The sequence below is a fragment of the Vulpes vulpes genome, chromosome 16, assembly GCF_048418805.1.
Source record: "Vulpes vulpes isolate BD-2025 chromosome 16, VulVul3, whole genome shotgun sequence".
Taxonomy (NCBI): domain Eukaryota; kingdom Metazoa; phylum Chordata; class Mammalia; order Carnivora; family Canidae; genus Vulpes; species Vulpes vulpes.
The window spans coordinates 11,604,758-11,630,820 of NC_132795.1; the positions used below are offsets into that span (position 1 = coordinate 11,604,758).

The 26,063-nt window shown below is 36.5% G+C and overlaps 1 protein-coding gene across 4 annotated transcripts in view; it reads left to right on the forward strand.

Moving 5' to 3' along the window:
• ERBB4 (erb-b2 receptor tyrosine kinase 4) overlaps window positions 1-26,063 on the forward strand; it is a 1,095,199-nt gene that overhangs the window by 737,247 nt on the left and 331,889 nt on the right. For all 4 annotated transcript variants that reach the window (XM_072742096.1, XM_072742098.1, XM_026002035.2 and 1 more), the window contains exon 5: window positions 18,145-18,210. In XM_072742096.1, coding sequence (XP_072598197.1) covers window positions 18,145-18,210 — 66 coding nt within the window. The remainder of the gene's footprint in view (window positions 1-18,144; window positions 18,211-26,063) is intronic.

A 26,063-nucleotide genomic window follows, 5' to 3' on the forward strand; every position in this document is an offset into this window, starting at 1 on the left:
ATCCGTGGAGTGTTAGTAAATGTTTCATAACAAGTTTTCAAAAAATTGCAGGGAAACACCCCAACTTAAGGACTTGCTAATTTTCATGGTATAAACATTCTTAACATTCTCTCTTTTAAGCAATCAGTGTGGATTTTGGAAGAAATGCCCAGGTAGCAGACCATTATGTAGTATGTCCACTGTGCAGATTCAATGGATATAAACTCAACCATATAAATCAGAGTAAACATTGTAAACTAGTCAGAAAACAATGAATTTTAAACATATATTACCTTTGCTTTAATGAAATTTAATTGTGGGTTTATGTAATTTAATATTTAGTAATGGCTATATTCAACAACCAGATCTGGAAATTCTAGAAAATCCAACAATCAGCTGTATATATACACTACTGCCATGTGTGAACATCATTAATCCTGTAGAGGCAAATTCTGGGCTAAGGAAATTAAGCCCACACATCATGCATGGTATGAACTGATTGTGGCTTCTTGGGTCCTACAGGCAAATGCTGAATAAAACACACATGTACACACACAACTCAGTGAACAACGACCTATTTAAGAACAAGACAATTTTACTAAAAATTTGTAGAGGGAAAATATCTGACCCTTCAGGGTAATATTGTGCTAATATTTTTTATTTAAATTATTAAAATAGTATACTTAACTTCTGCATTCATGTTAACTTCTTGCACTAAAAATTTTCTGAAGAATGTTGGAATGAAAGGGCTTAATGAAATGGTTCTTCTAAGAGTAAACTGAGTTTCTATCTCAAAGATGAATCTCCCTGTACCCCCACAAACATACTGGTCTAAATCTTAAGGTAGTCAGTTTTCCACCATCAAATCAATGCAACTATAGCCTGTTGGGAGAAAAATCACTATTATGTAAAGTGACAGCACTGATATTGTGTAGCACCAAAAAAGGACAAAGTCCTTTATGTCCAGAGAATACTGGCTTGATATAGGATTTCTATGTTAGTAAAAGGATTAGAAAAGCCTCTTTTGATGAATATATTTCAGATCACATGCAGATTCAAAACTGGCCTGAAATGTATAAGTTTGCTGCAAATAAGCCAACTGACAAAGATATGATTCCCTGTTAGAGAATATGTAGCTCTCTGTTATTTGAAATTTTTGTCACTAATTGTAACAGTAATTTGCTTTAAGCACCTGTGATCTTGGCCTGATAGATCACAGGCATTTAAAAAAAAATCCTATTTATAATTCTTATAGAAATTCTATAAAGTAGGTGTTAAGAGCCCCATTTAGGGTGGATCAGAACCTTGGCATCTTAGAATTTTTAGTAATCAGAACTCAACATCTTCCAGTGAATGGTCAAAGAGATTAAAATCTCATGAAATAGCAGGTCTCTGGATTCCACTTGTACAGTTAGGGACAGATTTCTGATTTTACTGTTTCTCTAAAGCTTATTTTAAAAGAAATTTTAACATGCCTTTTCGCTAAAAGAATTTTCATCAAAAACATTTATCATTATTTAAATAAAAATTGCTGATATTTAATGAAGAAGGTTTCCACACTGTTCAGACAGAATGGAGAAAGGTCAAGAAATCAAAATAACCAGATTTCCTTTGAAAGAGTCACATGAAATGATAAGTTTTGGGAATTGGGGATTTTTGTCACTGAAAGGCATCTTTATTACTGGGTCAAAAAAAAAAGTAATAAGAGCTACACACTTGTTTAAATTGGATGACAGTCACAGAAAATCTTGTCCATGTAAACCTAATTAAAAAATATTTTCCAGATGTCCATGGATGCATGAATGGATAAGCAACACATGGTTATACACATGCAGTGGAATATTATTCTGCCTTAAAAAGGAAGGAAATTCTGACATATGCTACAACATAGATGAACTTTGAGGACATTACACTAAGTAAAATAAGCCAGTCATATAAAAAGACAAATACTATACGATTCTACTTATATACAATACTTAGAATAGTCAAAATCATAAACACAAAAAACATAGTAGTGGTTTGCAGGGGCTGGAAGGAGGGGAGAATAGGGAGATTTTGTTTAATGAGTGAATTGTTTTAGTTTTAGTTTTAGTTTTAGAAGATGAAATGAGTTATGTGAATATGTGGTGTTGACTGATGCAAAACAATGTGAATATGGTTAATACTGCAGAACCGTACACTTAAAAATGGTTAAGATGGAAAATTTTGTGTTATGTTTATTTTTCCACAATAAAAAATACAGTCAAAAACGTAAAGTGAGGAGCATTAATGTGAATTGATTACCAGTAAGAGACATCTGGTGATCTTCCACATTGCTTTCATTCTGTTTTTTTTTTTTTTTCTTTTCTGTAATTAAAAAAAAAAATGTACCCTTATATAAAGTTTTAAGTCATCCTACTCTATGAGGATGCACAAATAATTCTAAGCCTGGAAGAATTAGCTGTATGGGTTGAAATGCTAAGTTGATGGAAACCACTTAAATTTTCAGAAAGGAAGAAACTCATTGATTGAAATAGCAAGTACCTGATTAATGTAAAAGAGATTTACAAAACATTCCATAGTTGTTTTTTTTTTTTATTTTAAGTCCAGTTAGTTAACAGGGTGATATACTAGTTTTAGGTATATAATATAGTAATGTAACACTTCCGTACATCACCCAGTGCTCATCACAAGTGTCCTCCTTAATCCCCATCACCTAGTTCCTCCATCCCCTCCCCCATCTCCCCTCTGGTAACCAGCAATTTGTTCTCTCTAGCTAAGAGTCTGTTTCTTGGTTTGCCCCTCTCTTCTTTCCCTTTGCTGGTTTGTTTTGTTTTCTTAAATTCCACATACGACTGAAGTCATTCTATAGTTGATTTTTTTAAACATAAAACTCTGATTTTACATTTGGGGTTTAAAGCAACTATGTAAAATTAAATGAAAATTATGCCAAATCCACTCAAAGCTACCCTCTTCTATTTTTCTCTGATTTGTTTACTTTCTAAAGGGTTAAGAGTGTCTGTGCCCAGTTCTGCAACCCTCATCCATAGGTTTTATTATCATTCACATATGTATTCCCATTTTACTAATGAAAGTGGCTTTGTGGAGCTCAGTTGCACAATTAATTACAATTTAAAGATGTTATTCTTTTTCTTTTCTAATTTCTCATCACTTAGAGAAAGCTAGGAAGCAAAAGGAAGGTGCTTACAAGTAACTGAACATTGTCTATTCAAGTTTCCCTTTCCATAACATTTGCAAAGTTTTACCTATGTCCTCCCTCTTCTATTGGTGTCCTCTCATGAAGCCACTTTTATTTCAAAGTTTGGAGCAGAGATGTTTCCACTGGAGAGTTAGAGCCAGGGAGTTGGCCTTTTCACAGGGAGATGGGGAAAGATAATAAGGAGATCAAGCTGCTAACTCGCTTCACAATCTCTCAAGTCCAGATGATTGCAAGCAGCCCGATGCAACTTTTATTTAATTCGTTGCTGCCTGGCAAGAACAAATTATGTTCTATTTAGAGGTGATTCTTTTGGCAATTGTAGGTGCTCTTTCTAAGCAGGGAAATCTAAAAAAAAAAAAAAAAAAAAAAGGAAAGGAAATTATGCAGTGACATTTCTCTTAAAGTTCTTTAAGTATATATACTTTAAAACTTGATTTAAAAATGCACAAAGTTAAAGTCATCTCGAAATTAGATGTCCCAGACACTTTAGTTCTCCTACCTCCTCATACCTTGTTAAACAAAAAGTTTGGGATCCCTGGGTGGTGCAGCGGTTTGGCGCCTGCCTTTGGCCCAGGGCGTGATCCTGGAGATCCGGGATCGAATCCCACGTCGGGCTCCCGGTGCATGGAGCCTGCTTCTCCCTCTGCCTGTGTCTCTGCCTCTATCTCTCACTGTGTTCCTATCGTAAATAAATAAAAATTAAAAAAAAAAAAGTTTGATCTAGTAGTTTTTTTCAAAATAGTAAGTGCTCAATAAATATTAGTTATCATTTTTAGTATTTATAATTAAGATCTGTTCCTCTTACAAAGACATTTCTTCTGTATTGTAGCTTAATGCTGGGAACTGTGATCAGCCTTCTCTTAGCTTCCCATCATCATTTATAAGCAAATACACCTATAATTTTGGGGGGATGGGGACTGGGTGGGGAAGGACAACTTTTTTTTAATGTTCTTGACATCCACCTATAATACCCCCCATCCTGCCCATTGAGGTCGTTTGCTAAGTGCTGCTCATTCCCCACACACATTAAAGATCTTGGCAAGTGAACCTGAGTCATCTTTTTAACTCCATGCATGTCATTCCCTAGGTGGTTTTGAGTGTGTTAATGATCTCATTTAACATTCTTGCCTAATGGTTTCATGACCTTCTAAAATCCATTGAACTTATCAGTATTTACACTAATTCTGTTAAGAAACCAGGCTTTGTTCTAACATAAAGTTTGTCTTCCTCTGAGTGTTTTAGATCATTTTGTGTGCTCGGTCTTCCTCTGTCCCACATGACCGTTCTATTCTTGTATCTTCACATAAATTAGATACTTGATTCTTTTGTTGGAGAACATGAAATCTGGGGTCTGATCTCAGGTCTTTTCATATTCGTATGCCTTTGGACAAGTTATTAAACTTCTCTGGCCGCAGCTGCCTCATCTGTAGTAGCATCTTCCTCCTAAGGTTGTCATGAGAAATAATTCGCCTAGAACAATTCCTGCTACATAAGAACGCATTATGTCTAAGTTATGACTAACTTTTTAATATGTTAGCTAAAAAGGACTTTGATTCTACCCGGAGGGCTTATATTTCAGATGGTTACAAGACCAACAATTTTTTTTTTTTTTTTTTTTTTTTAGAAAATAGGAAACTGGGGCAGATTGATAAGCAGTAGGGCTAATATTTAGGCTGAAATCATTTTGTGATGGAATATGATAGATGTATGTGCAATAGTTTGTGAATCATTTATCTTTTTCTCCTCAAATAACTCAATTTCCAGATCCGTCTAGTAGTACATCAACAAGAAACGCCATTTCAATACCTTGTCGATGGAATACTTTTTTTTTTTTCAAAAATATGTTATAAATCCATTATTCTTGAATTTTAGCTTTTGTGTGTGAGCTTCAAGGGAAAATTAATGAAAACATTTTACATCAAGACATTTTAGGCTTATTACTTACTGTAATGCCTTTTGGGTCAGTTTCTTATAAACTTCATCAATTTTAACATCACATTTCATTCCTTAGGCTTGTGGTGGCATTTTAGAAGTGTGCCTATTTGTTAATGTGGTTATTTTTATTTTAAGTGTGAGGACTTGGGGGATACCCACAGACACACACACACACACATACACACACATACACATATGTCCAGCTAAGTCCCCTTGGCAGGTGAAATAAAGGTAGGAACGTCAGACGAGACTTCTGGCTGCTACCCTCAGAAGAGTTTGTTTAATACAGTGCCATGGAGTCATCTAATCTTCCCCAATTTGTTACCCATTTTTCTTTGTTATCTGTCTCAGTGATGTCTCATCTCCTCACCTGACTGCTACAGGCTAGCAATCTGTAACAGAAACTCAGTCTCGATCTCAAATATAATAAGAAGGAGAGGCTCCAAGATTTATGGCCCCAACCATAATTATAAAGTCTCAAACCTCAGACATTACTAGACCTTTCAGAACTTACTCAGGGTGGAAGAAGCTGGGTTAGTACTGTTGTGTGAAGATATTGGCCTCTTCATAAAGAAAATGTTGGGTTATTCAATCTGGGAAGCCTGTTGTGTTTTTAGTACTGCTAGGAACTGTGGAGACGAAATGGTTCCCTTAAGGAGCTTGAAGTAATTTCATCCATTTTAGTTTTCCTATGGTTACCCATTTCTTATTAATTCATAGAGGAGATAGATATGTTCTTGGATCTGTCAAGTAGAAGCCAGATGAAAACAGAGACTGCTTATGGAGACCATGCCACACAGAGATATTGGGAATTTCCTTATGTGCATAATGAAATAAAATCAGTGCATTGCTTCTCAAGTAACTACTACTCTGACAGGATTAAAAAATGGCAAATATTTAAGGAAAATGATCAAATCAACCAATGACATAAAAGTGATAGAGTGGAAAAGAATACATGGTGAATGGTTTGTGATGGGAAAAAAGGCAGGAGGAGAGAAAGAGCTAACGAGTTTCCTTGGGCAGGGGGAAGGCTGTGAATGAGAGCCTTCATAAGCTCAAAGTATTATGAGAAAAGTGAGAATTGAGGAAAGATTTAGAATTGTTGCCACCGGCAATGCTTTGGATCTCATTTAATATCCTCTGCAAGGAGTTAAGTTTTTTTGGTTGAATTTGAGCCGCTGAATCATGCCTCTCAAGTGTGACACCACTCACACACTGAACAGGCAGATGGTAACAGTTCCTCGGGGATCTGTTAGCACCTCTAACTAGGAGTCTCACAAATGAGGGTCGTGGAACGGGTAGGGACCCCAGCATTGATGACATCTGATCCTCACCAGCAATCCAAATGCTATTCCAGCATGGGTGTCTTTCTACTTTTTTGTCACACACCTTGAAATATTATCTCCTCTTTTTTCCCTCCTTCCACGTACACTAGGCTGAAAGGTACAAGAATGTGATATCCTAGTAGCAGAATGAGCGTTCCCTGTATTCGCATTATTAGTAGCATTCCTGCTGAGATTACAGCTTCTTAAAGTTTGCCAAAAGCATTCAGAGACCTCTGAAACCCACTTGTCGCCATCTGCCAAGCCTGTCTGAGTTTCTGTGATGTTACACCCTCCTCCTTTCCTCTTACTTCACCACGATACCTTACTGATCATTTCAACTCTGTCTGCATAAACACTTCTGTCTCCAGATTACTTGACTTGTCTGCCGTATCATTTCTGCTGACCATCTACATTTCTTTCTTTCTTGTTCTTTAATATTTTTATATACAGTATTTTGAAGGAGGGAAAAAAAAGAGCTAACATTGATTGATGCTTACCACATGCCAGGCATTTTATATATGTTATTCCACTTACCCCTAAATTTACAGAAAGTATCATCATCTATCTTTCATTAATAAAGAAAGTAAGCTCTTAGGTAAAGTCTCTTACCCGATATCCTAGGAGTTGTAAACAATGGAGACTGAATGCAGATAAAAATGATTACAAAGTTTATGTTTTCTGCATTTTGCCAGCACTTCTATGAACACTTAGAGCAGTGAATGACAATATTATAAACTGGTTATGTACACAATACTTTCAAATATTTTATCTTCCCTAAACTAGAGATTATAATTTCCTATCACAATCACAAATGCTAATTAGTAAAAGGTGCTTGTATTTAATTAGCATTTATTTTAGCCCCATTTACTGAAGAACCTCAATAAACAAGTCATAGAATCAAAGTTAATGCCAATTAGAAATTTTAAAAATGTACAAGAACAAGAATTTGTGATAAAAATTCTATGTCTAAAAAGGGTTAACATGCTATAAAGAGATAAATTTCTGGTTCCACTTAAAGAACACTTCTGTTTTCTTACCTATGAGACAAATAATAGTATTTGTATTATAATACTGTTGTGCAAATTAAATGAAATACTAAGTCTAAAGTACTGTGTCTACTACTTAGAATGTAAAAGTGCTCAACAAATGGTAAATGATGTGAAGAGGTTGATGATGTCTAGATTTCATTATGCAGTATGGGTGTGAACTTCCATGTATAAGAAAAACATTTAAATACAAAATAAGAAAACAGAGCCAGGGAAATTAACTTACCCTCCTGAGAAATGAAACAGCCAAAAGCAGAGTGAGAACCGAAATTCTAACCTGTCTCATGCCAGATAGACTCTGTATTGTGTGTCTTTTGATATTTACATGAAATACTGATTTAGAGCCACAAATGCAGAAATTTACATTGATCCTATTACATGTTATTTTATTACATTTGGTTCATCATTTCATTTACCAAGTGTTTTTTAAAATCTGAATGGTCGTCTTATATATGAGCAATTGCTCTCTCTGCCAGATTTGTGTCATAGGCAAATATGGTAATTATATTTCAACTGTTTTATCCAACTCAGTGATTAAAAACCCAGATGTGATAGAAATGTACAGAGGCCTTTGGTCCACTGCTAGAATTATTAGCACATCAATCTAGGCCAGCCAATTCCTTTGTCAAATGTTCTGATACATGTGCCAGTCATCTACAAATCCACCAAGTGTTCCAGATCCCATCAGTGTTTTCCCTAAGGATATAAACAACGGCATGGTCAAGTTCTTTCTGATATCTAGATCATCTTTCCAGGAGCCACAAATCTAGTTAGAAATGTGATATGATATTAGTGATATTTTCTTAATGTATGGTTTCATTTAAAAATATGCATTGCTTTGCTTCATGTACCAGCAAACTATTACATTAAGCAAAGTGGTTAATTGAATTATGGTATGGCTATATAATGGGAGGCAAATTCACATGCATGCGTGTGCACACACACACACACACAATATCATTCATGTAATATAAAAATTTTTTGGATAAAATACAATGTGAAAATAGGTTACAAAACCAGATAGAGTATTATACCATTTAAAAACAATATTAATATACTTCAAAAAATGAAAAACACCAAAGGGCAAAGTTTATAAATGATTCTTATTTTCCTCTTTTATAATCTTCTGCAGTTTACATTTCTAATTTGAATATGTATTAGAAATAGAATCTAGCAAATCTGTCTGGAATATTTAACAGTATGGGTCAGCAAAGGGCCCACTGAGAGGTAGTGTCTAAGAAAAGCAAGTAAGCAAGTGAAGCATATGACTGCAGGCTCTCAGAGAAACAGGGGTTCCAGGAGAGGGAACAGGAGGGCCCTAGGTGTGGCAGCCCCGGTGGTGCAGCGGTTTGGTGCTGCCTGCAGCCTGGGGTGTGATCCTGGAGACCTGGGATAGAGTCCCACGTCGGGCTCCCTTCATGGAGCCTGCGTCTCCCTCTCCCTCTGCCTGTGTCTCTGCCTCTCTCTCTCTCTGTGTCTATGAATAAATAAATAAAATCTTAAAAAAAAAGGAGGGCCCTAGTTGGAGGGTGCAGCTTGTATATCATGTGAACAGCAGATGAGAGTGCTCAGAAGAGTGACCTGAGAAGAAAATAGTAGAAGATAAGGTTATGGATGCAAGGAGAAGGTCAGGTATTGTGGGGCCTTTGAGACTACTGTAAACACTTTGTCTTTTTACTTTGAAATGGGAGGTTATTAGTATCTGACCTGGTCTGACTGAGAAGATTGTTCTGGCTAATATATTGAGAGGAGATTGTACAGAGGCCAAGATAGAAGCTAGAATACAAGTTAGGAGATTATTGCATTATTCCAAGCAGGAGATGACTATGGCTTAGTGGTGTGGACGGTGGGAAATGAATGGACATATATGTATTTTGGAGTTAGTGGTAACTAGATAAGCTAATGATTTTGGATTTGAGCTGTGAGAGAAGAAGAGGGGCTGAAGATGATGACCTCAACTTTTTTAGCATGAGCTTCTAGAAGGATTGATTGACATGAAGGATTGTTGTGATCGCATGATTAGAGAAGATGTCACAGGATAATTTTTTGCTGGGGTGGGAAGATCAAGGATTAAATTCGGACATGTAAATATATTTGAATGTCTGCTAATCATACCGGGTTTATAAGCAGTTGGAAGCATACGCCTGTGCACTATATGGTCTGGACTGGACATATAAATTTTAGAAAGTTTCAGCCTATTAGTGTCACATGAGGATCAACTGAGTTAACATATATAAGAACCTAGAACATGGGGCAGCCCAGATGGCTCAACAATTTAGCGCTGCCTTCGGCCCAGGGCCTGATCCTGGAGACCCGAGATCAAGTCCCATGTAGGGCTCCCTGCATGGAGCCTGCTTCTCCCTCTGCCTGTGTCTCTGCCTCTCTCTCTCTCTCTCTCTCTGTGAGTGTGTGTGTCTCTCATGATTAAATTAAAAAAAAAAAAAAAAGAACTTAGAACCACCACCACATGCTGACCTCCAGGGGTATCATTTAGATAGAATATACTCTGAAGGATGCTCATGGAAGCTCTGGGGGGCCTTGTTGGTTCATCTTAAATGCTCATTATATAATGTACCTGTCATTATTACTGTGGTTGATTGCAAACAGCAGACACATCTTAATTCATTCCTTAATTCGGCTGGTAAGGTTTTTCAGTTTGTTCAGACTCCTTATTTGTATGTTCAGAAATGTATTTGACATTGATTACAACTAATTCCGTTCCACAGTAGGTAAGATTCCTGTATTCTGTTCTGTGATAATTGATGCTTTCTAATTCCTTGATTTGGAAGAAATGCTTGACAATATCAAGTATGAAATATTTAAATGTATCAATATGGCATAGTATCAAGTATGAAATAGGTTTTTTTAGGAAAAAGTCTAACTTTTCCTTACAATTTGAGTCATTTTTTATTATTGATATGATTTTTCCAAGAACTATTTGGGTTCTTTTACTATTATATTCTAATTTCTTTTCTATTAGTTATAGCAGCCTAAAGAATTTTGGAGGTGTGCTAGGAGTATAGAATTTACAGAACAGGGATCCCCGGGTGGCTCAGCGGTTTAGTACCTGCCTTTGGCCCAGACCGTGATCTTGGAGTCCTGGGATCGAGTCCGCATCAGGCTCCCTGCATGGAGCCTCTGCCTGTCTCTGCCTCTCTCTCTCTCTCTCTCTCTCTCTCTCTCTCTCATAAATGAATAAATAAAATCTTAAAAGAAAAAGAATTTACAGAACAATAATATAGATATTGTATCTGATCTCTCCATTCAATGAGAAATATAATTCCTTTAGTCTGCTAATGCGTATTTTATCTTGGCATATGTATCTCATTACTTCTGTCAGTAACTTATGATCACTTAAGGCTATAAATGTAAATGATGATCAACAACCTTAAGTTCTGACTAGATTCTCATCACATCTCCTTCTGATTGTGAAATCTGTGTAGATCTGGCCATTCTACCTGAATTTGTAGAAACAAATCTAAACAGCATGCTAATGGAGTAGCCAGTTACCCCTACATAGAATTGAAGAGTTTTTTTTTAAAGGCACTCCTGCAGGTTTCCCCACCCCACCCTGTCTAGCTTCTATTTGCACATGAGATTTCTGCCATTATGATTTCTCCTCTAGCTTGATTTGTTTTTACAGAAGGCTTCAGGAAAGATGAAAATTTGCTAAGTAGGCTCGGTACTTCAAACCTTTGCATAGTCTTGTGCCAGATAACTGGTGCATCCATTAGACATCTGTCTGTAATCCTGTCTAAGTGGTGCTAGGGGGAGATGTGTGTACTCTAGCAGTTATAGATCAGTAGTGGGGAGCTGAATCCCCGAGGAGAGGGCGGATAGAAGTGTCTCAGACTAAACTGATGTATTTTACACCAAAAATTGATCTTGATCAAATGAGCATGTATGCTACTCTCAATCCTTGGACTATAGATTACTTGACTGAATAACATGAAGGTGCATGTAGAAAAAATAAGTTTAATGATGTTGACATTACCTACTCTTTCAAAGCAGTGATAACTTAAAATTACTTTAAACTGCTAACTCCTGCCTGGCTATATTGCTAGGTGAAAAAAACTCTTTTTTTTCCAATTTAACTTTGTCTTCCTAGTTACTGAAAATACTTGTCCCTCGTTTTTTGAATAGCAAATATATAAAATGTAAAGCTTTTTTATTCAATAGTTAACTTTCAAATGATAGGCAACACGGGAAGATTGAATTGAGATTGGAAGAAAACTGTAAAGTAATTTACATAACAAAAGTAGGGGATGAACATACACATGATAGTGAGAGCTATCAGACAAGAAGCAGAGTATTAACATCTGACAAAAAGGGGTGATTCTACATTACAATAATACCACTAAATAATGATACTAACATACCATTTGCTGGAATCATATTGTGACTTTACTATCATATGGGCAGTTTATAGTACTTTAAATTTGAAAGAAAAAAGGTATGTGTTTTTTAGGACTCCTGGGGGAAAAATGCAACTTGCTGGAAATATATCCACAACACAAGGAGTGCACACCGGAAACGAGAGACTGTTAGATTTTTACACCTTTTAATCCATTTGGTTATGAAGCATCTGATCAGATGTAACACTTTAAAGTATTTTCTCAAAATATGACTATGATGTTTAGAATTATATGCCAAATCATTATTTCTTATACATACTTTGTCATCTGGGAACTTCATCATCAGAATCCCTGGGATTCCTTTTTTAAAATATGGATTTCTGCACCTCACTCATCCCAGACTATAAAATCAGCACCTTGCACACGTTCTCAAATCTCAACAATAACCTTTGGGAAACATAACCTGAAATCCTCTTCTTTTTTTTTAAATATATTATTTATTTATTCATGAGAGACACAGAGAGATGCAGAGATATAGAGGGAGAAGCAGGCTCCCCCTAGAAAGAGCTTGATGCAGGACTTGATCCCAGGACCCCGGGATTACAACCTGAGCCAAAGGCAGACACTAAACCATTGAGCCACCCAGGTACCCCCTGAAATCCTCTTCTATTCTGCAGATCAAACCACATAATTTCAGTTTTTAAAAAATTTGACCAACTCCATGACACCTACACAGAGTGAATTCTTACCTGTTTAGAAGATTTTCAAGGCACCTTGTAAGCTTCCCCCTCCAGATGTTGTCCTATGCAAAAAACTCAAAGGACTATAAAGTATTCATTATGGCCCCAAAGAGTTGTGTGCATTCATGCCTCTGTGTCACTGCTTAGGTTAATCATTCAGCCTGGAACTTTCTTCCTCTTATCAAACAAGACATTCAAGCTCGATTGAAATGCCAACCCCTCTGTGGAGCCTTTTCAAACCCATTATCTCCATTTTATGCACACCTATATTTTAGCAAATATTATGATTATCATAATTATTTGCCTATTTTTCTACTTCCTTTCTGGTCCTTGAAAGCTCCTTGAGGGCAGGACTTTTAACTTATTCATCTTTTTATCATCCATTCAAGAATAGGGTCTGGTTTAGTGTAGCCTTTCAATAAATGTTCCACTTCTCCTTTCTGAATTATAGGATCATGAAAAAGATACTATTCTTTTACTATTTCCCCAGTAAAATAAATTTTAAGAGGTTAAGACTGCCAGTTTTTAAAAGACCCCAAAAAGGAACCCAGGGATGTAACTGCATTGCCTTTAGCTATAGACAGTTTGAAGATATAATCTTCTATGGCTGCCAGTGACTTCATATTTTGTGGCTCTTCAACTGTCCTGGCATATTACGTGCAGAAAGGAGTCCACAGGTACATATTAAATCCCCTCTCTGCTGTCAAGTAGTCCCACAAACAAGCAAAACTTCTAGCATGAATTTATGACTCCTAAAAATATCAAAGTGGCTCAGGGACTCTAGTTCCTAAACAAGAATCCAAAAGCTACATTTTTAATAACTTGTGCTGGACAAGCATAAAAGACGAATTTAGTAATATTTGCTAACTTCTGTGATGAATAATGCATTGTCAAAGTAAAGGTGATTGTGAATTAAAATAATGCTGATGTGCGGTAATCAGCACTTACTTTAAAAGATTAAAATGGTTGCTAAAGTGACAGAAATATTTGTTTAAAATTTTGTTTTATTTTATATTTCACCTATTTTGGTCAGAGTGACAGGAGGTAGAAATATTAATTTAAAGAACTATGCTATCACTAAGCTGAATGGAAGTGTCAAATTCTTATTTTTAAGTGGTACATTTCCTCACACAGTTTTAAAGAAATTATTGCAATAAACAATGGAAGAGAATCATGGAGCATATTGAGACTTGGAAATAGGCGGATTTGGACAACACCGGCAAAGTCTCAGTGCCTCAAAGCATTTCTTCCATTTACATAGACTAGTATCTATTCTTTCTTCTATCCTCATTTTATTTTATTTTATTAAAGATTTTATATCTGGGACGCCTGGGTGGCCCAGTGGTTGAGCGTCTGCCTTTGACCCAGGCATGATCCTAGAGTCCCAGGATCGAGTCCCATATTGGTCTCCTTGCATGGAGCCTGTTCTCCCTCTGCTCCTCTCTCTCTCTGTGTCTCATGAATAAATAAAATATTTGAAAAAAAAAAAAGATTTTATTTATTTGAGAGAGAAAGAGAGAGGAAGCAAGCACAAGCAGAGGGAGGCAGTGGGAAAGGGAGAAGCAGGCTCCCTGATAAGCAGGAAGCCTGATGCAGGGCTATATTCTAAAACCCAATCCCAGGACCCTAGGATCATACTTGAGCCATTGGCAGGCACTTAGCCGACTCAGCTGCCTTAGCACCCCTTCTATCCTCATTTTAAAAACATACTACTAGAGAAGTGGTTTCTAAAATTAATTCACAGTAAAATAGTTGTGAATATATGGTCCTTTTGCCTCTTGAAATCAGGCCTCCAGAGATACTGCACACCTGAAAATCTGAGAATAGAAGACAAAGTTCTCAGTAAGATATCGGGCCATCGTTAAAGTATTTTTTTCTTTCTGTAGAGGACACACAAGTGATCCTTCATGGGCCATACTTATCCTCTCCACTAAAATGCTCTGGGCTAATATCATTTTAGATGTCATAGAGATAAATCACTGTATAAGGAATGGAGTGGACTTCCAAGCTACAAGGCATTACACTGGAAATGGTCCAACTCACCCTGGCTGCATCCAACTCTTCTTGCCTGAGCTGGAGGACTGTTAAAATTTTAGATTTACTGGCTTCTTTCCTTAAATCCCATAGAAAGTGAACATTAGATACAGAGTAATCAAAATTCTTTCCCTTTAAAATAATGCAAAATTAATTCTTAACTTTATTAGAGAAGTAGCCATGTCTATTTCAATACATAACATAGTTCCTAATACATAGATGCAGAAGAAACTGAAAAAAATACTTTTAATAGACGGAAAGAAGGTAAGGATAAAAAGTTTGTAGTTTTTGTTGTTGTTGTTGTTTGCTTGTTTGCTTTTGGCTTTTGGTTTTTTGTTATTGTTTTTTCCAAGATAGGTAATAAGGAAACCCTTACCTACCTTCTCATATTTTTGACGCTTATGTTCAACAGAAATGTTGGAAATAAAAATCTAAAAACTATTTTAAAGCATATTAAACTACATTACCCAGTTGTCTACAAGACTCACACTAACGTTGCAGCATGAAAATATGGCAAATATGTTAATTCGGGAATATCTCCAGTCAGATTTTGGTCAGATATTTTGACACACACCTAATTGCAATAGTTAAGTGAAAATAGTGTTTTCCCAAGTGCCATATATTGCACAGTTTTGAAGACTAAAGCTAACTCAACATGTGGGCAGATTCCAAAGAGTCAAAGACAAGTCAAATGAAGGGCAGGCCAGATTGAGCAACCATTTGTGGAAGCACATTCAGGTCATGGTCCTCCAACACATGTGTAGTAATAGAATTCTGAAATGTGTGCACCAAGTGATCCTCCTCCTCTTGGTTTCCACAAGTGTTGAAGGAATATAAGACTGAATAAAATCCCAGGAGAGAGGCAGTCGTTGTTAGCTTCCTTTTATAGCAGCAATAGATATTTTTGTTTAAATATGAATAAAAAATGGAAACGATCAAACAAAATTTCTTAACAACATGATCATAGTGAAGGTTGAATTATTTAAACTGTGCATTTGGGGATGGGTGGGTACTAGCTCATTTGCTTCCAACTAGATAGGCCTTACCATGATACTTTATTAAGAACCGTAAACCAAATTTCTAGTAATATCCCTTTTTTTATATTGGATCTAGGCATAGGTTTTGGAGTGGTAAATCAAAACTGCAAAAAATAAGAAGGTAGAAAATATATAATCTAATGAAAATGGAACACTGAGTATATTAAAATAATGTCCAATGTTACTTAGCTCCCACCCCACCACCCCACCCCCAGCTACAGAGAGTGCTCTGGTCACAGTGAATGTAGCTAAATATTTCATTGGTGGCCAACACAATTAAAGAAGTCATAGATTAAATAGTAGATCATCTTCTGCTTCAGATATCTTTAATTAACAGACCACTTAATGGGTCGATTTAAAAGATTTTAATGCATCTAAAGAAATATATTAACCTTAGCTACTTTCTCATAAAAAGTTTATACTCAAAGTTTTCACTGCCTCCCATTTTGTCTCACAGCCCTTTCTAATTTCCGCTGGTATAAATCAAATTAGATTTATTAGCATTGTACAAAAGAGCTCCAGTAGGTTTTTAATAATAATTATCATTATCACTGATTAAAGTTATATTGTTCAGGCCAGATGGAGTCCTTTTCCTGTCAGCTAGAAAGAGCTTGCATTATGTAGTTATAATGTGTTTGGATCTAAATAAACAGATGGCAGAGTGACAGGATATTATACGCTGGTGATGTCAGCAACAGTGCTTCACAAACAGAATTGCTTTAAATAAACTCTGTTGTGGCAAGGATCCTGATACTTTTAAGAAGGTGACTGGAATTGAGCCTCCTAAGTGTTATAGTGACTTGGAAAACAATTGTACTGTTCGCTTGCAGAAGGGTGGACCATTTGGATGGTCTGAGGCTCAGCCTGAGAAAGTGTGCCTGTGAATTTGCTCCTTAACTGTGAAAGCATTGAACATAACAAATTCACTCAGGTGGTCTCTTAAGGAGAGAGAGAGAAAGGGGGTGGGGGGGGGAAGGCTGCTCAAGTTGTAACATTTTTCAAGTTGAAGAGTTAAAACCTATGAGTCAAGGAGAGAAGGAAACATTTGATATCACCCTGTTGCATAATTTTTACAATTTAGTTTATAACATTAGAATAAACATCTTGTATAGGCATATAATTAATATTAGAAATTATATTTCTAAGTTTAATTAGAATTGCAATTCTAATTATTCTATTCTAACTCACAATTAATATTAGAAAATTAATAGAGAAGGTTTAATAAGAAGTATGTTATAGAAAAGTTTTAGTTTTTAATAGATTTTCACGTATACATTTTATTCTAAAAATAAGCCCTTCTTACTCAGCCATTAGAAACGATAAATACCCACCATTTGCTTCAATATGGATGGAACTGGAGGGTATTATGCTGAGTAAAATAAGTCAATCGGAGAAGGACAAACATTATATGGTCTCATTCATTTGGGGAATATAAATAATAGTGAAAGGGAATAAAGGGAAAAGGAGAAAAAATAAGTGGGAAATATCAGAAAGGGAGACAGAACATGGAAGACTCCTAACTCTGGGAAACGACCTAGGGGTGGTGGAAGGGGAGGAGGGCGGGGGGTGAGGGTGACTGGGTGATGGGCACTGAGGGGGGCACTTGACGGGATGAGCACTGGGTGTTATTCTGTATGTTGGCAAATTGAACACCAATAAAAATAAATTAATTATTTAAAAAAAATAAACCCTTCTATGCTCTTATACTCACAAATACTTAGGGTGAACTTAAGAAATTCAGAAGCAAACTTCTGAGAAAGTCATTATACATGATTTTTTCTAGCTAATACTCTTTTGCTTAGTCCTTAGGAGAATTTCTCTGTAGGACAAGAGTATTTGCTGAAGCAAATACCTAGAGTAGCCTAGTCCTTAAGAAGAAGAAACTGCTACAGGAAATAAAGGCTTGTATTTGAAAAAGAAAGTAGTACCAACAAAAATTTTAAAAGAGGGTATCAAATAATTGAAATCAAGCTTTGTAAAAGGTTCATATTTTAAATGCTTGAAACTTTTTAAAAAGATTTTTTTATTTGAGAAAGAAAGAAAGCACAAGCATGGGGGGCAGAAGTGTAAGGGGATGGGGAGCAGGTGGGCAGAGGAAGAAAGAGGGATTTCAAGCAGACTCCCCACTGAGCGTGGAGCCCTACAACATCAGCTCTACCTAGGGCTCTGGGGCTCAATGTCATAACCCCGAGATCATCACCTGAGCCAAGTCAAGAGTTGGACGCTTAACCAACTGAGCCACCCAGGTGCCCTTAAGTGCTTGAAATTCTTATAAAATGATGAGAGGATTTTGAGTATCAGCAGATTGTATTTCAGCTTCCCGTGCATTTGACATTCGGGTTTTGCTACCTAAGTGGGCACTTTATGAGCTATGTTTCCACTACAGTATAACATAAAAATCCTCATAAAGGAACAAGAGTATTTTCTTTGAAGGGTTATCCCTAGTCAAAGAGCGAAAGATTATAATGTGCCTGTGCTTTTTCCTGTTCTACAGGTGGACGTTGTCATAAGTCCTGTACTGGCCGATGCTGGGGACCCACAGAAAATCATTGCCAGACCTGTAAGTGTTCAACACTAAGAAGGCATAGGCTTGAAATGGTCAAGGAATTTTAATAACTGATGTTTTTTACACTTTTGGGTCATCAGAAACATGAAAATGAGCTTCTGCTTCTTTGTGGTTGACTTGCTACTATTCAAGTAAAGTAAACCGTCCAATTTTGTTGCTTTCAAATGAAGCACAGTATATAATCGTTTCTTATATTCCTTTGTGGTTTCCAAGTTAATACTATCAACAACACAGATGTGCTGATATTATCTATGATTTAAGAGTCTGTATATCAGAGAAAGTAGGAAATCCAAATGTATACAAAATGGTAACTCCATTCCACATTAACTGAATATCTCAGTACTTTCCCCCAGTAGTTATAACACCATTTACCTATTAGAAAAAGAAAAAGAGGAAGGAAAAACAAACAATACCGTGTCCCACTCTGTTCTAGGCACAGAAATATTAACCATATGAATTATGAGTATAGATTCACTACTAAAGTGAATTTATCTTGCCCTTACCTATACTGTTTCTTGCACTAGTCATTAAAGTAGCTATAAGCTATCATCACTGCTAAGACATTTAAAAAAGTAAAAAAAAAAAAAAAAAAAGTATTTTGAGTACAAAGACAAGTATCTATTTCTTTTTCAGCACTCTTAAAGCCATATTTAAATCAGCACTGAACTTTCACTATCTTAAGGATAAACGGTTTCTTTAAAAAAGAAAAACAAAATGCTCTATGTAAATGGTAAAGATTTTTCTTTCTGCTGCAATAACAATGGCTGGAATAATATATGGAAAACAGTGTGGTGGCAATTTAAAATGTATTCCTTTATTAGCATAGAAGACACAGAGAATGTTATTGAAAGTATGAATATACAAATATTAGATATTGTGGAAACTTATTATACTGTTGAATGGAAGTCCAGATATTTCTAATTTGTCTCAGTTCATATTTGTTAGATTCCATTCCAATAAAGAAACACAAAAATAATTACTGCGAGCCACCATAGAAACAAGGTACAGCAAATATATATTCACTATAGATTATAGTACATATATATATATATATATATTCTCTCATTGGTAAATGATTTCTTTAAAAAATAATAATAATTCATGGACATTTTCATGTCCAACATTCATAAAATAGAAAAGTACTTGAAGTAAAAATGTCTTCCTACTTTTGTTTTGCTTCTGTCCTTCAGCCACCCCTAGGCAACAAATGTTACTGGCTACTTCTGTGTATTTTTCCAGAGACAATTTATGCATACAGTAGGAAATATGTGTATGTTTTATCCCATTTTTCACTCAAATGTTAACATGCTTTAATGCACCTCGATGTTTTTTTCCTCCATGCATATGTGCATGAATTTGCTTGTAGTGTTAATTCCTAGAAATGGTAATTACAAGGTCAAGGACATGTATCTATGCAATTTGATAGAGATCACTAACATGGAAATCTTGTTCTCTGTAGGGTTTGTAAAAGTTTTCTCTGCCAGGAGCAATGTATGTGAATGCGTGTTTTCCCTAGTGCCTGGGTAAAACAGTGTATTATCCAACTTTCGGGTCTTTGTCAAAAAGTTAGATGAGGAGGATCCCCAGGTGGCTCAGCAGTTGAGAGCCTGCCTTCGGCCCAGGGCGTGATCCTGGAGACCCGGGATCGAGTCCCACATCGGGCTCCCTGCATGGAGCCTGCTTCTCCCTCTGCCTGTATCTCTGCCTCTCTCTCTCTGTGTCTCTCATGAATAAATAAATAAAACCTTAAAAAAAAAAGTTTAAAAAGTTAGATAAAACACAGTATCTCAGTGTAGACTTAAATTAACTTATTTGACAGAAATACTGTTTTATGGGAGCTATGTTTTGGCAAGAATTTTAAAGGATTGTAAAGATTAGATTAATATATGAAATAGGTTCACTACAATAGTAGTAGACAAGGTTTTCACAGCAAAGTAGTCGACATCGAGTTCCACGCTATGCTAAAATAACATTGATGTGGCCATACTTAACGAAGTCAAGATTTCTAACGTTGAAGAATAGTTATAATACTCTGTGATGAAGTGGCAGGTAACCATGGAAATTGTTAAAGTGTGCAGAGGTCCACAGGTCCTCTCCTGGCAAGAAAACTTCTGAGTTGTCAAATTTAAAAATGAATTTTTACTCAATTACTTACTTATTTTTACAAAGGAACCAAGGACACTTCTCAGCCTGGCTGCTTCTGTTGTGTCTGGGACCCCCTAGTGGGTCCACCCACCCACCCCTGGTCTGCTGCAGGGGGAGAGGACTCTCAGGCCCACCAAGCCCACCTGGCACCCTTGAGGCCCACCTGTTCGATCTGGGGAATGTACAAGCCTACCTGGGCTGTTTTCTGTTGTCACCTTACCTTTAGGAATAGTTAGTTTAGACTCCTTTCTTCTGTTGGGTAGAGGGACGTAAGACACCTACTATTGTGTTGTTCCTCCAGTTCAGGGTCCCAGACCAGTTTGCCTTTGTCTCAACATCTTTCAGAGTTCTCCTTTGCATTGTTACCCTTTGCATTATTTCCACAGTATGCTGCTCTTAGTAAGGAAGGACAGGGAAAGGCAGGTTCATGCCATTATTTCTGGACAAGAAGTCCCGTGCAGCACTTTTAATAATACTATTAATGAATGAAATTAAATAAAACTATTTTAATTAATTTAATATTTGCTGTATTTTATATGTGTCTTTGTAGAATAAAAAATGTAATTTTTATTCTCTTTCTTTGTAGTAGTAGGAGGAGTGTTTTAGTGCTGAATGATCATTCTCTAATTGACAGGGAGCCAAAGTCTTGGAAATCACTCTATTAAAAGATAGAATGTGAAAACAGCACACATGAGTGTTCTCCAACTTTGAAAATTAAAGATGTCTTCAATTCTTATAGCATTCAAAGTGCAGTATTTTTAAATTAATTTTAAGAGATTTGGTTATATTAGTAAGAAAAATACAAAAGTTAATAAAAAGTCATAATTTTCAACAACTTCTCTTATTCTTATAGTAGACAACTTTTAGGTAATTGCCAAGCAGACACCTGTCTTCCTCTGAGAACTACCCCCTTCTAGAGGGGTGAGTCATTGCACCCATGTTTGTTTTGTGTGATGCTCTAACCTTAGTCATAGGACAGTATTTCAGTCATAGTATTTCTCAAGCAGAGGTGACTTTGCCTCCAGGGGACATTTGTTTGTCTGAATATATTTGGTGTTCCAATACTGAATCAGGCTTGGGGAGCATCTATTGGCATCTGGTAGGTAGAAGCCAGAGATGCTGCCAAACATCCTGCAGTGCATAGAAGAACCTCACTCCACCCCTACCCAGACAAAGAATAATTATTCAGAATGAAATTTTAAAAGTACTGAAGGTTGAGAATGAGAAATCTTATAATAAGAGTAAATATTGACCAATGCTGGGCCAATGAAACTCTCTCCCAGAGAATTAGGACTTGGGATCCAGAAATTCTGGTTATACTACATTAGAAATCTGAACTTGAGGAGATATTACACCTAGTGGAAGTTTCCATTTTGAACCTGTTAAATAAATCAGTCATGCAGAGGCAAACAAAAATCAGAGACACAAAGAGAGTAACAATTCTTACCTACTGATTCTCTGGCCTTCATGAAGGCCTTCTACGCGTCTATCCTTAGGTGACTTAAGAAACACAATGTTCTTCTAGCACTATTAAATGAGTTTTTTTTACTTGCCACCAAGTGAGGGTGGGAGTCAGTCTTGACTAAGAAAATCATCAAGCAGTATCAGATCATCAGCATGAAGTCATTTAATTCACCTACTTTTTTTTTTTTTAAGATTTATTTATTTATTCATGAGAGAGAAGCAGAGACACAGGCAGAGAGAGAAGCAGGCTTCCTGCAGGGAGCCCAATGTAGAACTTGATCCCCAGATGGGGATCACACCCTGAGCCAAAGGCAGACGCTCAACCACTGAGCCACCCAGGGTCCCTCACCTACTTTTTCAGCGTAGAAATCAGGCTTACTATAATGACCTAAAATCAGCTTAATGGTCTCTGTGCCTCCACCACAGACTCTATCAAAATCAACTTCGACAAGCATTTACATGTATCTGATATGTGCAAATACAAACTTTGGAATAGTATTTATTTGCAAGGATCTTTTATAATTTATTAAAAGATTCCCTCTTAAAATTTACTGTCACCGTATTCCTGTGAATTAAAGAAGACAGTTATCCTTACATCATTTTACAATTGGGGAAATGTACCCTGAGGAAGTGATCAGGTGTTAAATTTACACAACTAATACCTGGGATTTAAACCTGAGTGTCCTGAGTCCAAAGATAGAATGGTTTCCTGTATACTATTTTGCACAGCAAGCTTAATGGACAAGGACATTGAATTTGAAATCAACCAGATGATACAAATCCCAGCCTTTTCCATTTTCTGTCATGGGAAAGTGACTTAATCTTTCTAAATCTCAGTGACCAAATCTAAAAACGGAGATAATTACACTTAACCCAAAGGTTGTTGCTCTGGAATCAAATTCATTGCAGTAATGGAGTTGAAATGCTTAGCTATATTATAGCGTAGATAAGGACCTAATAAATAATAGCTAATATTTTAATAAGTTGAAGGAGAATAGTGTTAGAAAATATAATCCATCTTAAATATGAATGAATACATGTGGAAGTGAAATTCTTGCAGGCTAGTTTCACCTTGTGAAGACTACTGATATCGTGGCTGAGGAATAAAAAGGCAAAAACTCTAAGAGTGAAGAGGAGGCTACTTGCCCTCGACATTCACTCCTGTTCTCTCTCTCTCCCAGTTTGAGCTATTTGAAAGGTAAATTACTTATCCATATTTAAAGAACCCACCATTCTGAGGCAAAATGTATTTTGGAACTATTCAAAGACATAATTATTGTAAGACCTGAATTTTAGAAATATGTTGGTTTTTTTTTTTTTTTTTTTTTAGGTGAGTGGGGGTGGGAATTAGACTTTGTAAGAGATTCTGTAGAGTTTCTAAATTCTGAAAATGATCATATGTGATCAAAATTTTTTAAGAATTTAAAATTTTTCAGGCTTCCTTTAGACTTCTGATAGCCTTTCAGTTACTTAACCTTAGGCCCACTTGAGGCATACTTTCCTCTGAACCCTGACTGAGCTTTGAGGAATACCTTCCTCTGAACCCTGACTGAGCTTTTTAAAAATCAGAAAATCCAGGCTGTACAAATTTTTAATTTTTTAAGATTTTTTTTTTATTTACTTGAGGGAAAGAGAGAGAGAGAGAGAGAGAGAGCGAGCATGTGCAAGCAGTGGGGAGGAGAAGAGGGAAAAGCAAGCTTTCTCTCCCTCAGAGAGCCTCATGCTGGTCTCCATCCCAGGACCCTGGGATCATGATAAAAGATAAAAAATAAAAACTTAACCAACTGAGCCACCAGGGCACCCCAAGACTATGCAAGTTTTTTGATAATATTCTGTTTTTGTTGATTGGCCATGCAGAAGTACATTTTAGGATCTAAAAGATGTAGTCTTAAATTGTTTAGAAATGACTTTTTTCCCTTAACTGAAATAAATTCACTTCAGTGAGGGCTTCTCTAAAGATATTCAACTTCACGATTTGCCAAATATTTCCCCGTCTTCTGGGGATAATTATTTCTGAGACTTACCATACATTAGGGAAAGAAGGTAAAAGTATTAAAAAACCCTGCGAGTCAGCTAAGGCAACTGAAGAATACATTTCACTCACCACGTCGCATCAGTGCTGGCACCTTCCCACAGGTGTCTCTTCCTAAAACAACAAATGTGCCAGGAATTCTCCCCTGTGTCACTAAATGGTAAGAAGTCTTGGTAAAGACAAAAGACTCAGGCTCTGAGAGAACAAGTCTCTGATAATGCCTTGTTAAGGTGAAATGAAGCAGAGTGGTAATCAGAATGAAAACATCTCTGAATAGAGAAATGGCAAAAACAAAAATGCTGAGTTACAACAATGGTAAGCTTGAGGGGAGGCTTGCAGGAGGCAGGGGTTTTAAAAAGAAGGAAATGAGGAAGAAGGTTTTTTTTTTGGTTTGTTTTTAATAAATCTAGTGAAATGGAGAGTGTAAAGCTTACTATGGACAATAGCTCACTCTGCATACCTCTAGACATTATTGCAGTAGAATTGTGTACATTTTAAGTAGGATTTAGTAACACTTTGCACTAACTTTGTGTCCTGGATTGGGTGCCACTGTGAGCTTTGAATGCATGTTGAATAACTTAAGTGTGTCATTTTCCCCCTATTGCATTGAATAACATTCAGACTATCAACTCCAGAGCCAGCAGCCATTTTTTTAAACTTTTTTTTTTTCTAAAAAATAAAACATTTTTCTAAACAAATTCCTTAGGAACAAATCCTTAGACAACCTAAAGAATTTTATTAATATTAAAGTAAGTACCTTTTGCTTGTAAGAATCTAGCCGAGTGTTTCATTCTTACGGTTTTACTGGTGAGTCTGACTTTCTAAAGTCACTTGAATTCATTCTCCTTGAATCCTTTGTCATGTTAATGTGGGAACTGACCCTGTAAACCTAACAGGAATATCTCTGACATAGATGCTGTTAAAAAAAAAAAAATCAACTGAGTAAATTTAAAGATCTAATTGGCTTTATTCAATGCTCCTCGAATCAAGCAGCATTCCATTGAGCAAACAGAAGGGAAGTCTGAGGAGCTGTACAAAATGGAAGGACTTTATAGGCTGAAGGAGGGTGGGACAGGGGAATTAAAGAGTGGATTATTTCAGGCAAGTTTACCTTCCCTTGGGGGAAGACAGGGGGTTTTATCAGAAAGATTTCCTCACTAGTTCCAACCAGGAAATTGCAGACTGATTGGTTTAAAATTCCACTCCTGGTATTAAGGGTTGGTGGGGCTTAGCAAAAGTGAGTCCATTTTGGATCAAAATAGAACTTTGGACGGGACCCCAAGAGCTGGGTTGTGTGCAGAGCGGTGCCTCAAACTTGAAAGTACTTTTAAGCTCAGTTAAATCGTGGCTGCATTGCTCCACGGCACAGCTTAAGTAAATTGATTCAGTGGATTAATGTAGTCATGTCAGGGGAGACAAACTTATCTGCTGTGTGGAGTCTGAAGCTTATAGAAGTATTATTTAGCAAGCTTACTGGTAAGAATGACAACTCTCTCTATTCATAAGAACTGCGTCCTAAGGTCTGAGCTCTGTAAGTTTAGGTAGGAGAGAGACTGAGCTTTAAGAAATAAATAATAATGATTAAAGGAACAAAGTTATCTCTGTCCCTGCAAGATATATGAAGCACACTTATCTCATTTAAAATAGACACTGCGTGTCCTTTTTTATCTTTCAGCACAGTATCAGGCCAGCTGTCTCCAGCCTCCTATTATCAGGCAGGGTGTTGCTCATTTTACACATTCCTTTACCCTTCTAGACCTGGTGCCATCTCAGTTAGGCACTGTGTTTTGAGTAGGGAGGGAGAAAAACATATATCCAAATACTAGAGCTGGATTCTCCCAACCTTTGCACAAATTTTGTATTAAAGGAGTTACAAGATGGTTCTTTAACTAAAATTTGCTAGGCTCCATGTGCTCGTTAGTCTTCTCAGTTCCTCTACAGGTAACATTTCTGGCTTAGAAACAAAGTGAAAAAAGGTAAGGGCATTTGACAATAGGCCAAAAAAAATAAAAAAATAAAAAATGGTCTCCCAAACCAAAATTACACGCCACAAAAATTATTAAGGAATGTATGTCTCAACTACTGGAATGAACAAATATACTGCTGTCCATGGAAATGTCCATTCAATCAATTAAAGCTAAGGCATTATTTTAACCAAATGAAAACTTCTGGTGGAAAAAAAAAAAAAAAAAGAAAAAGAAAACTT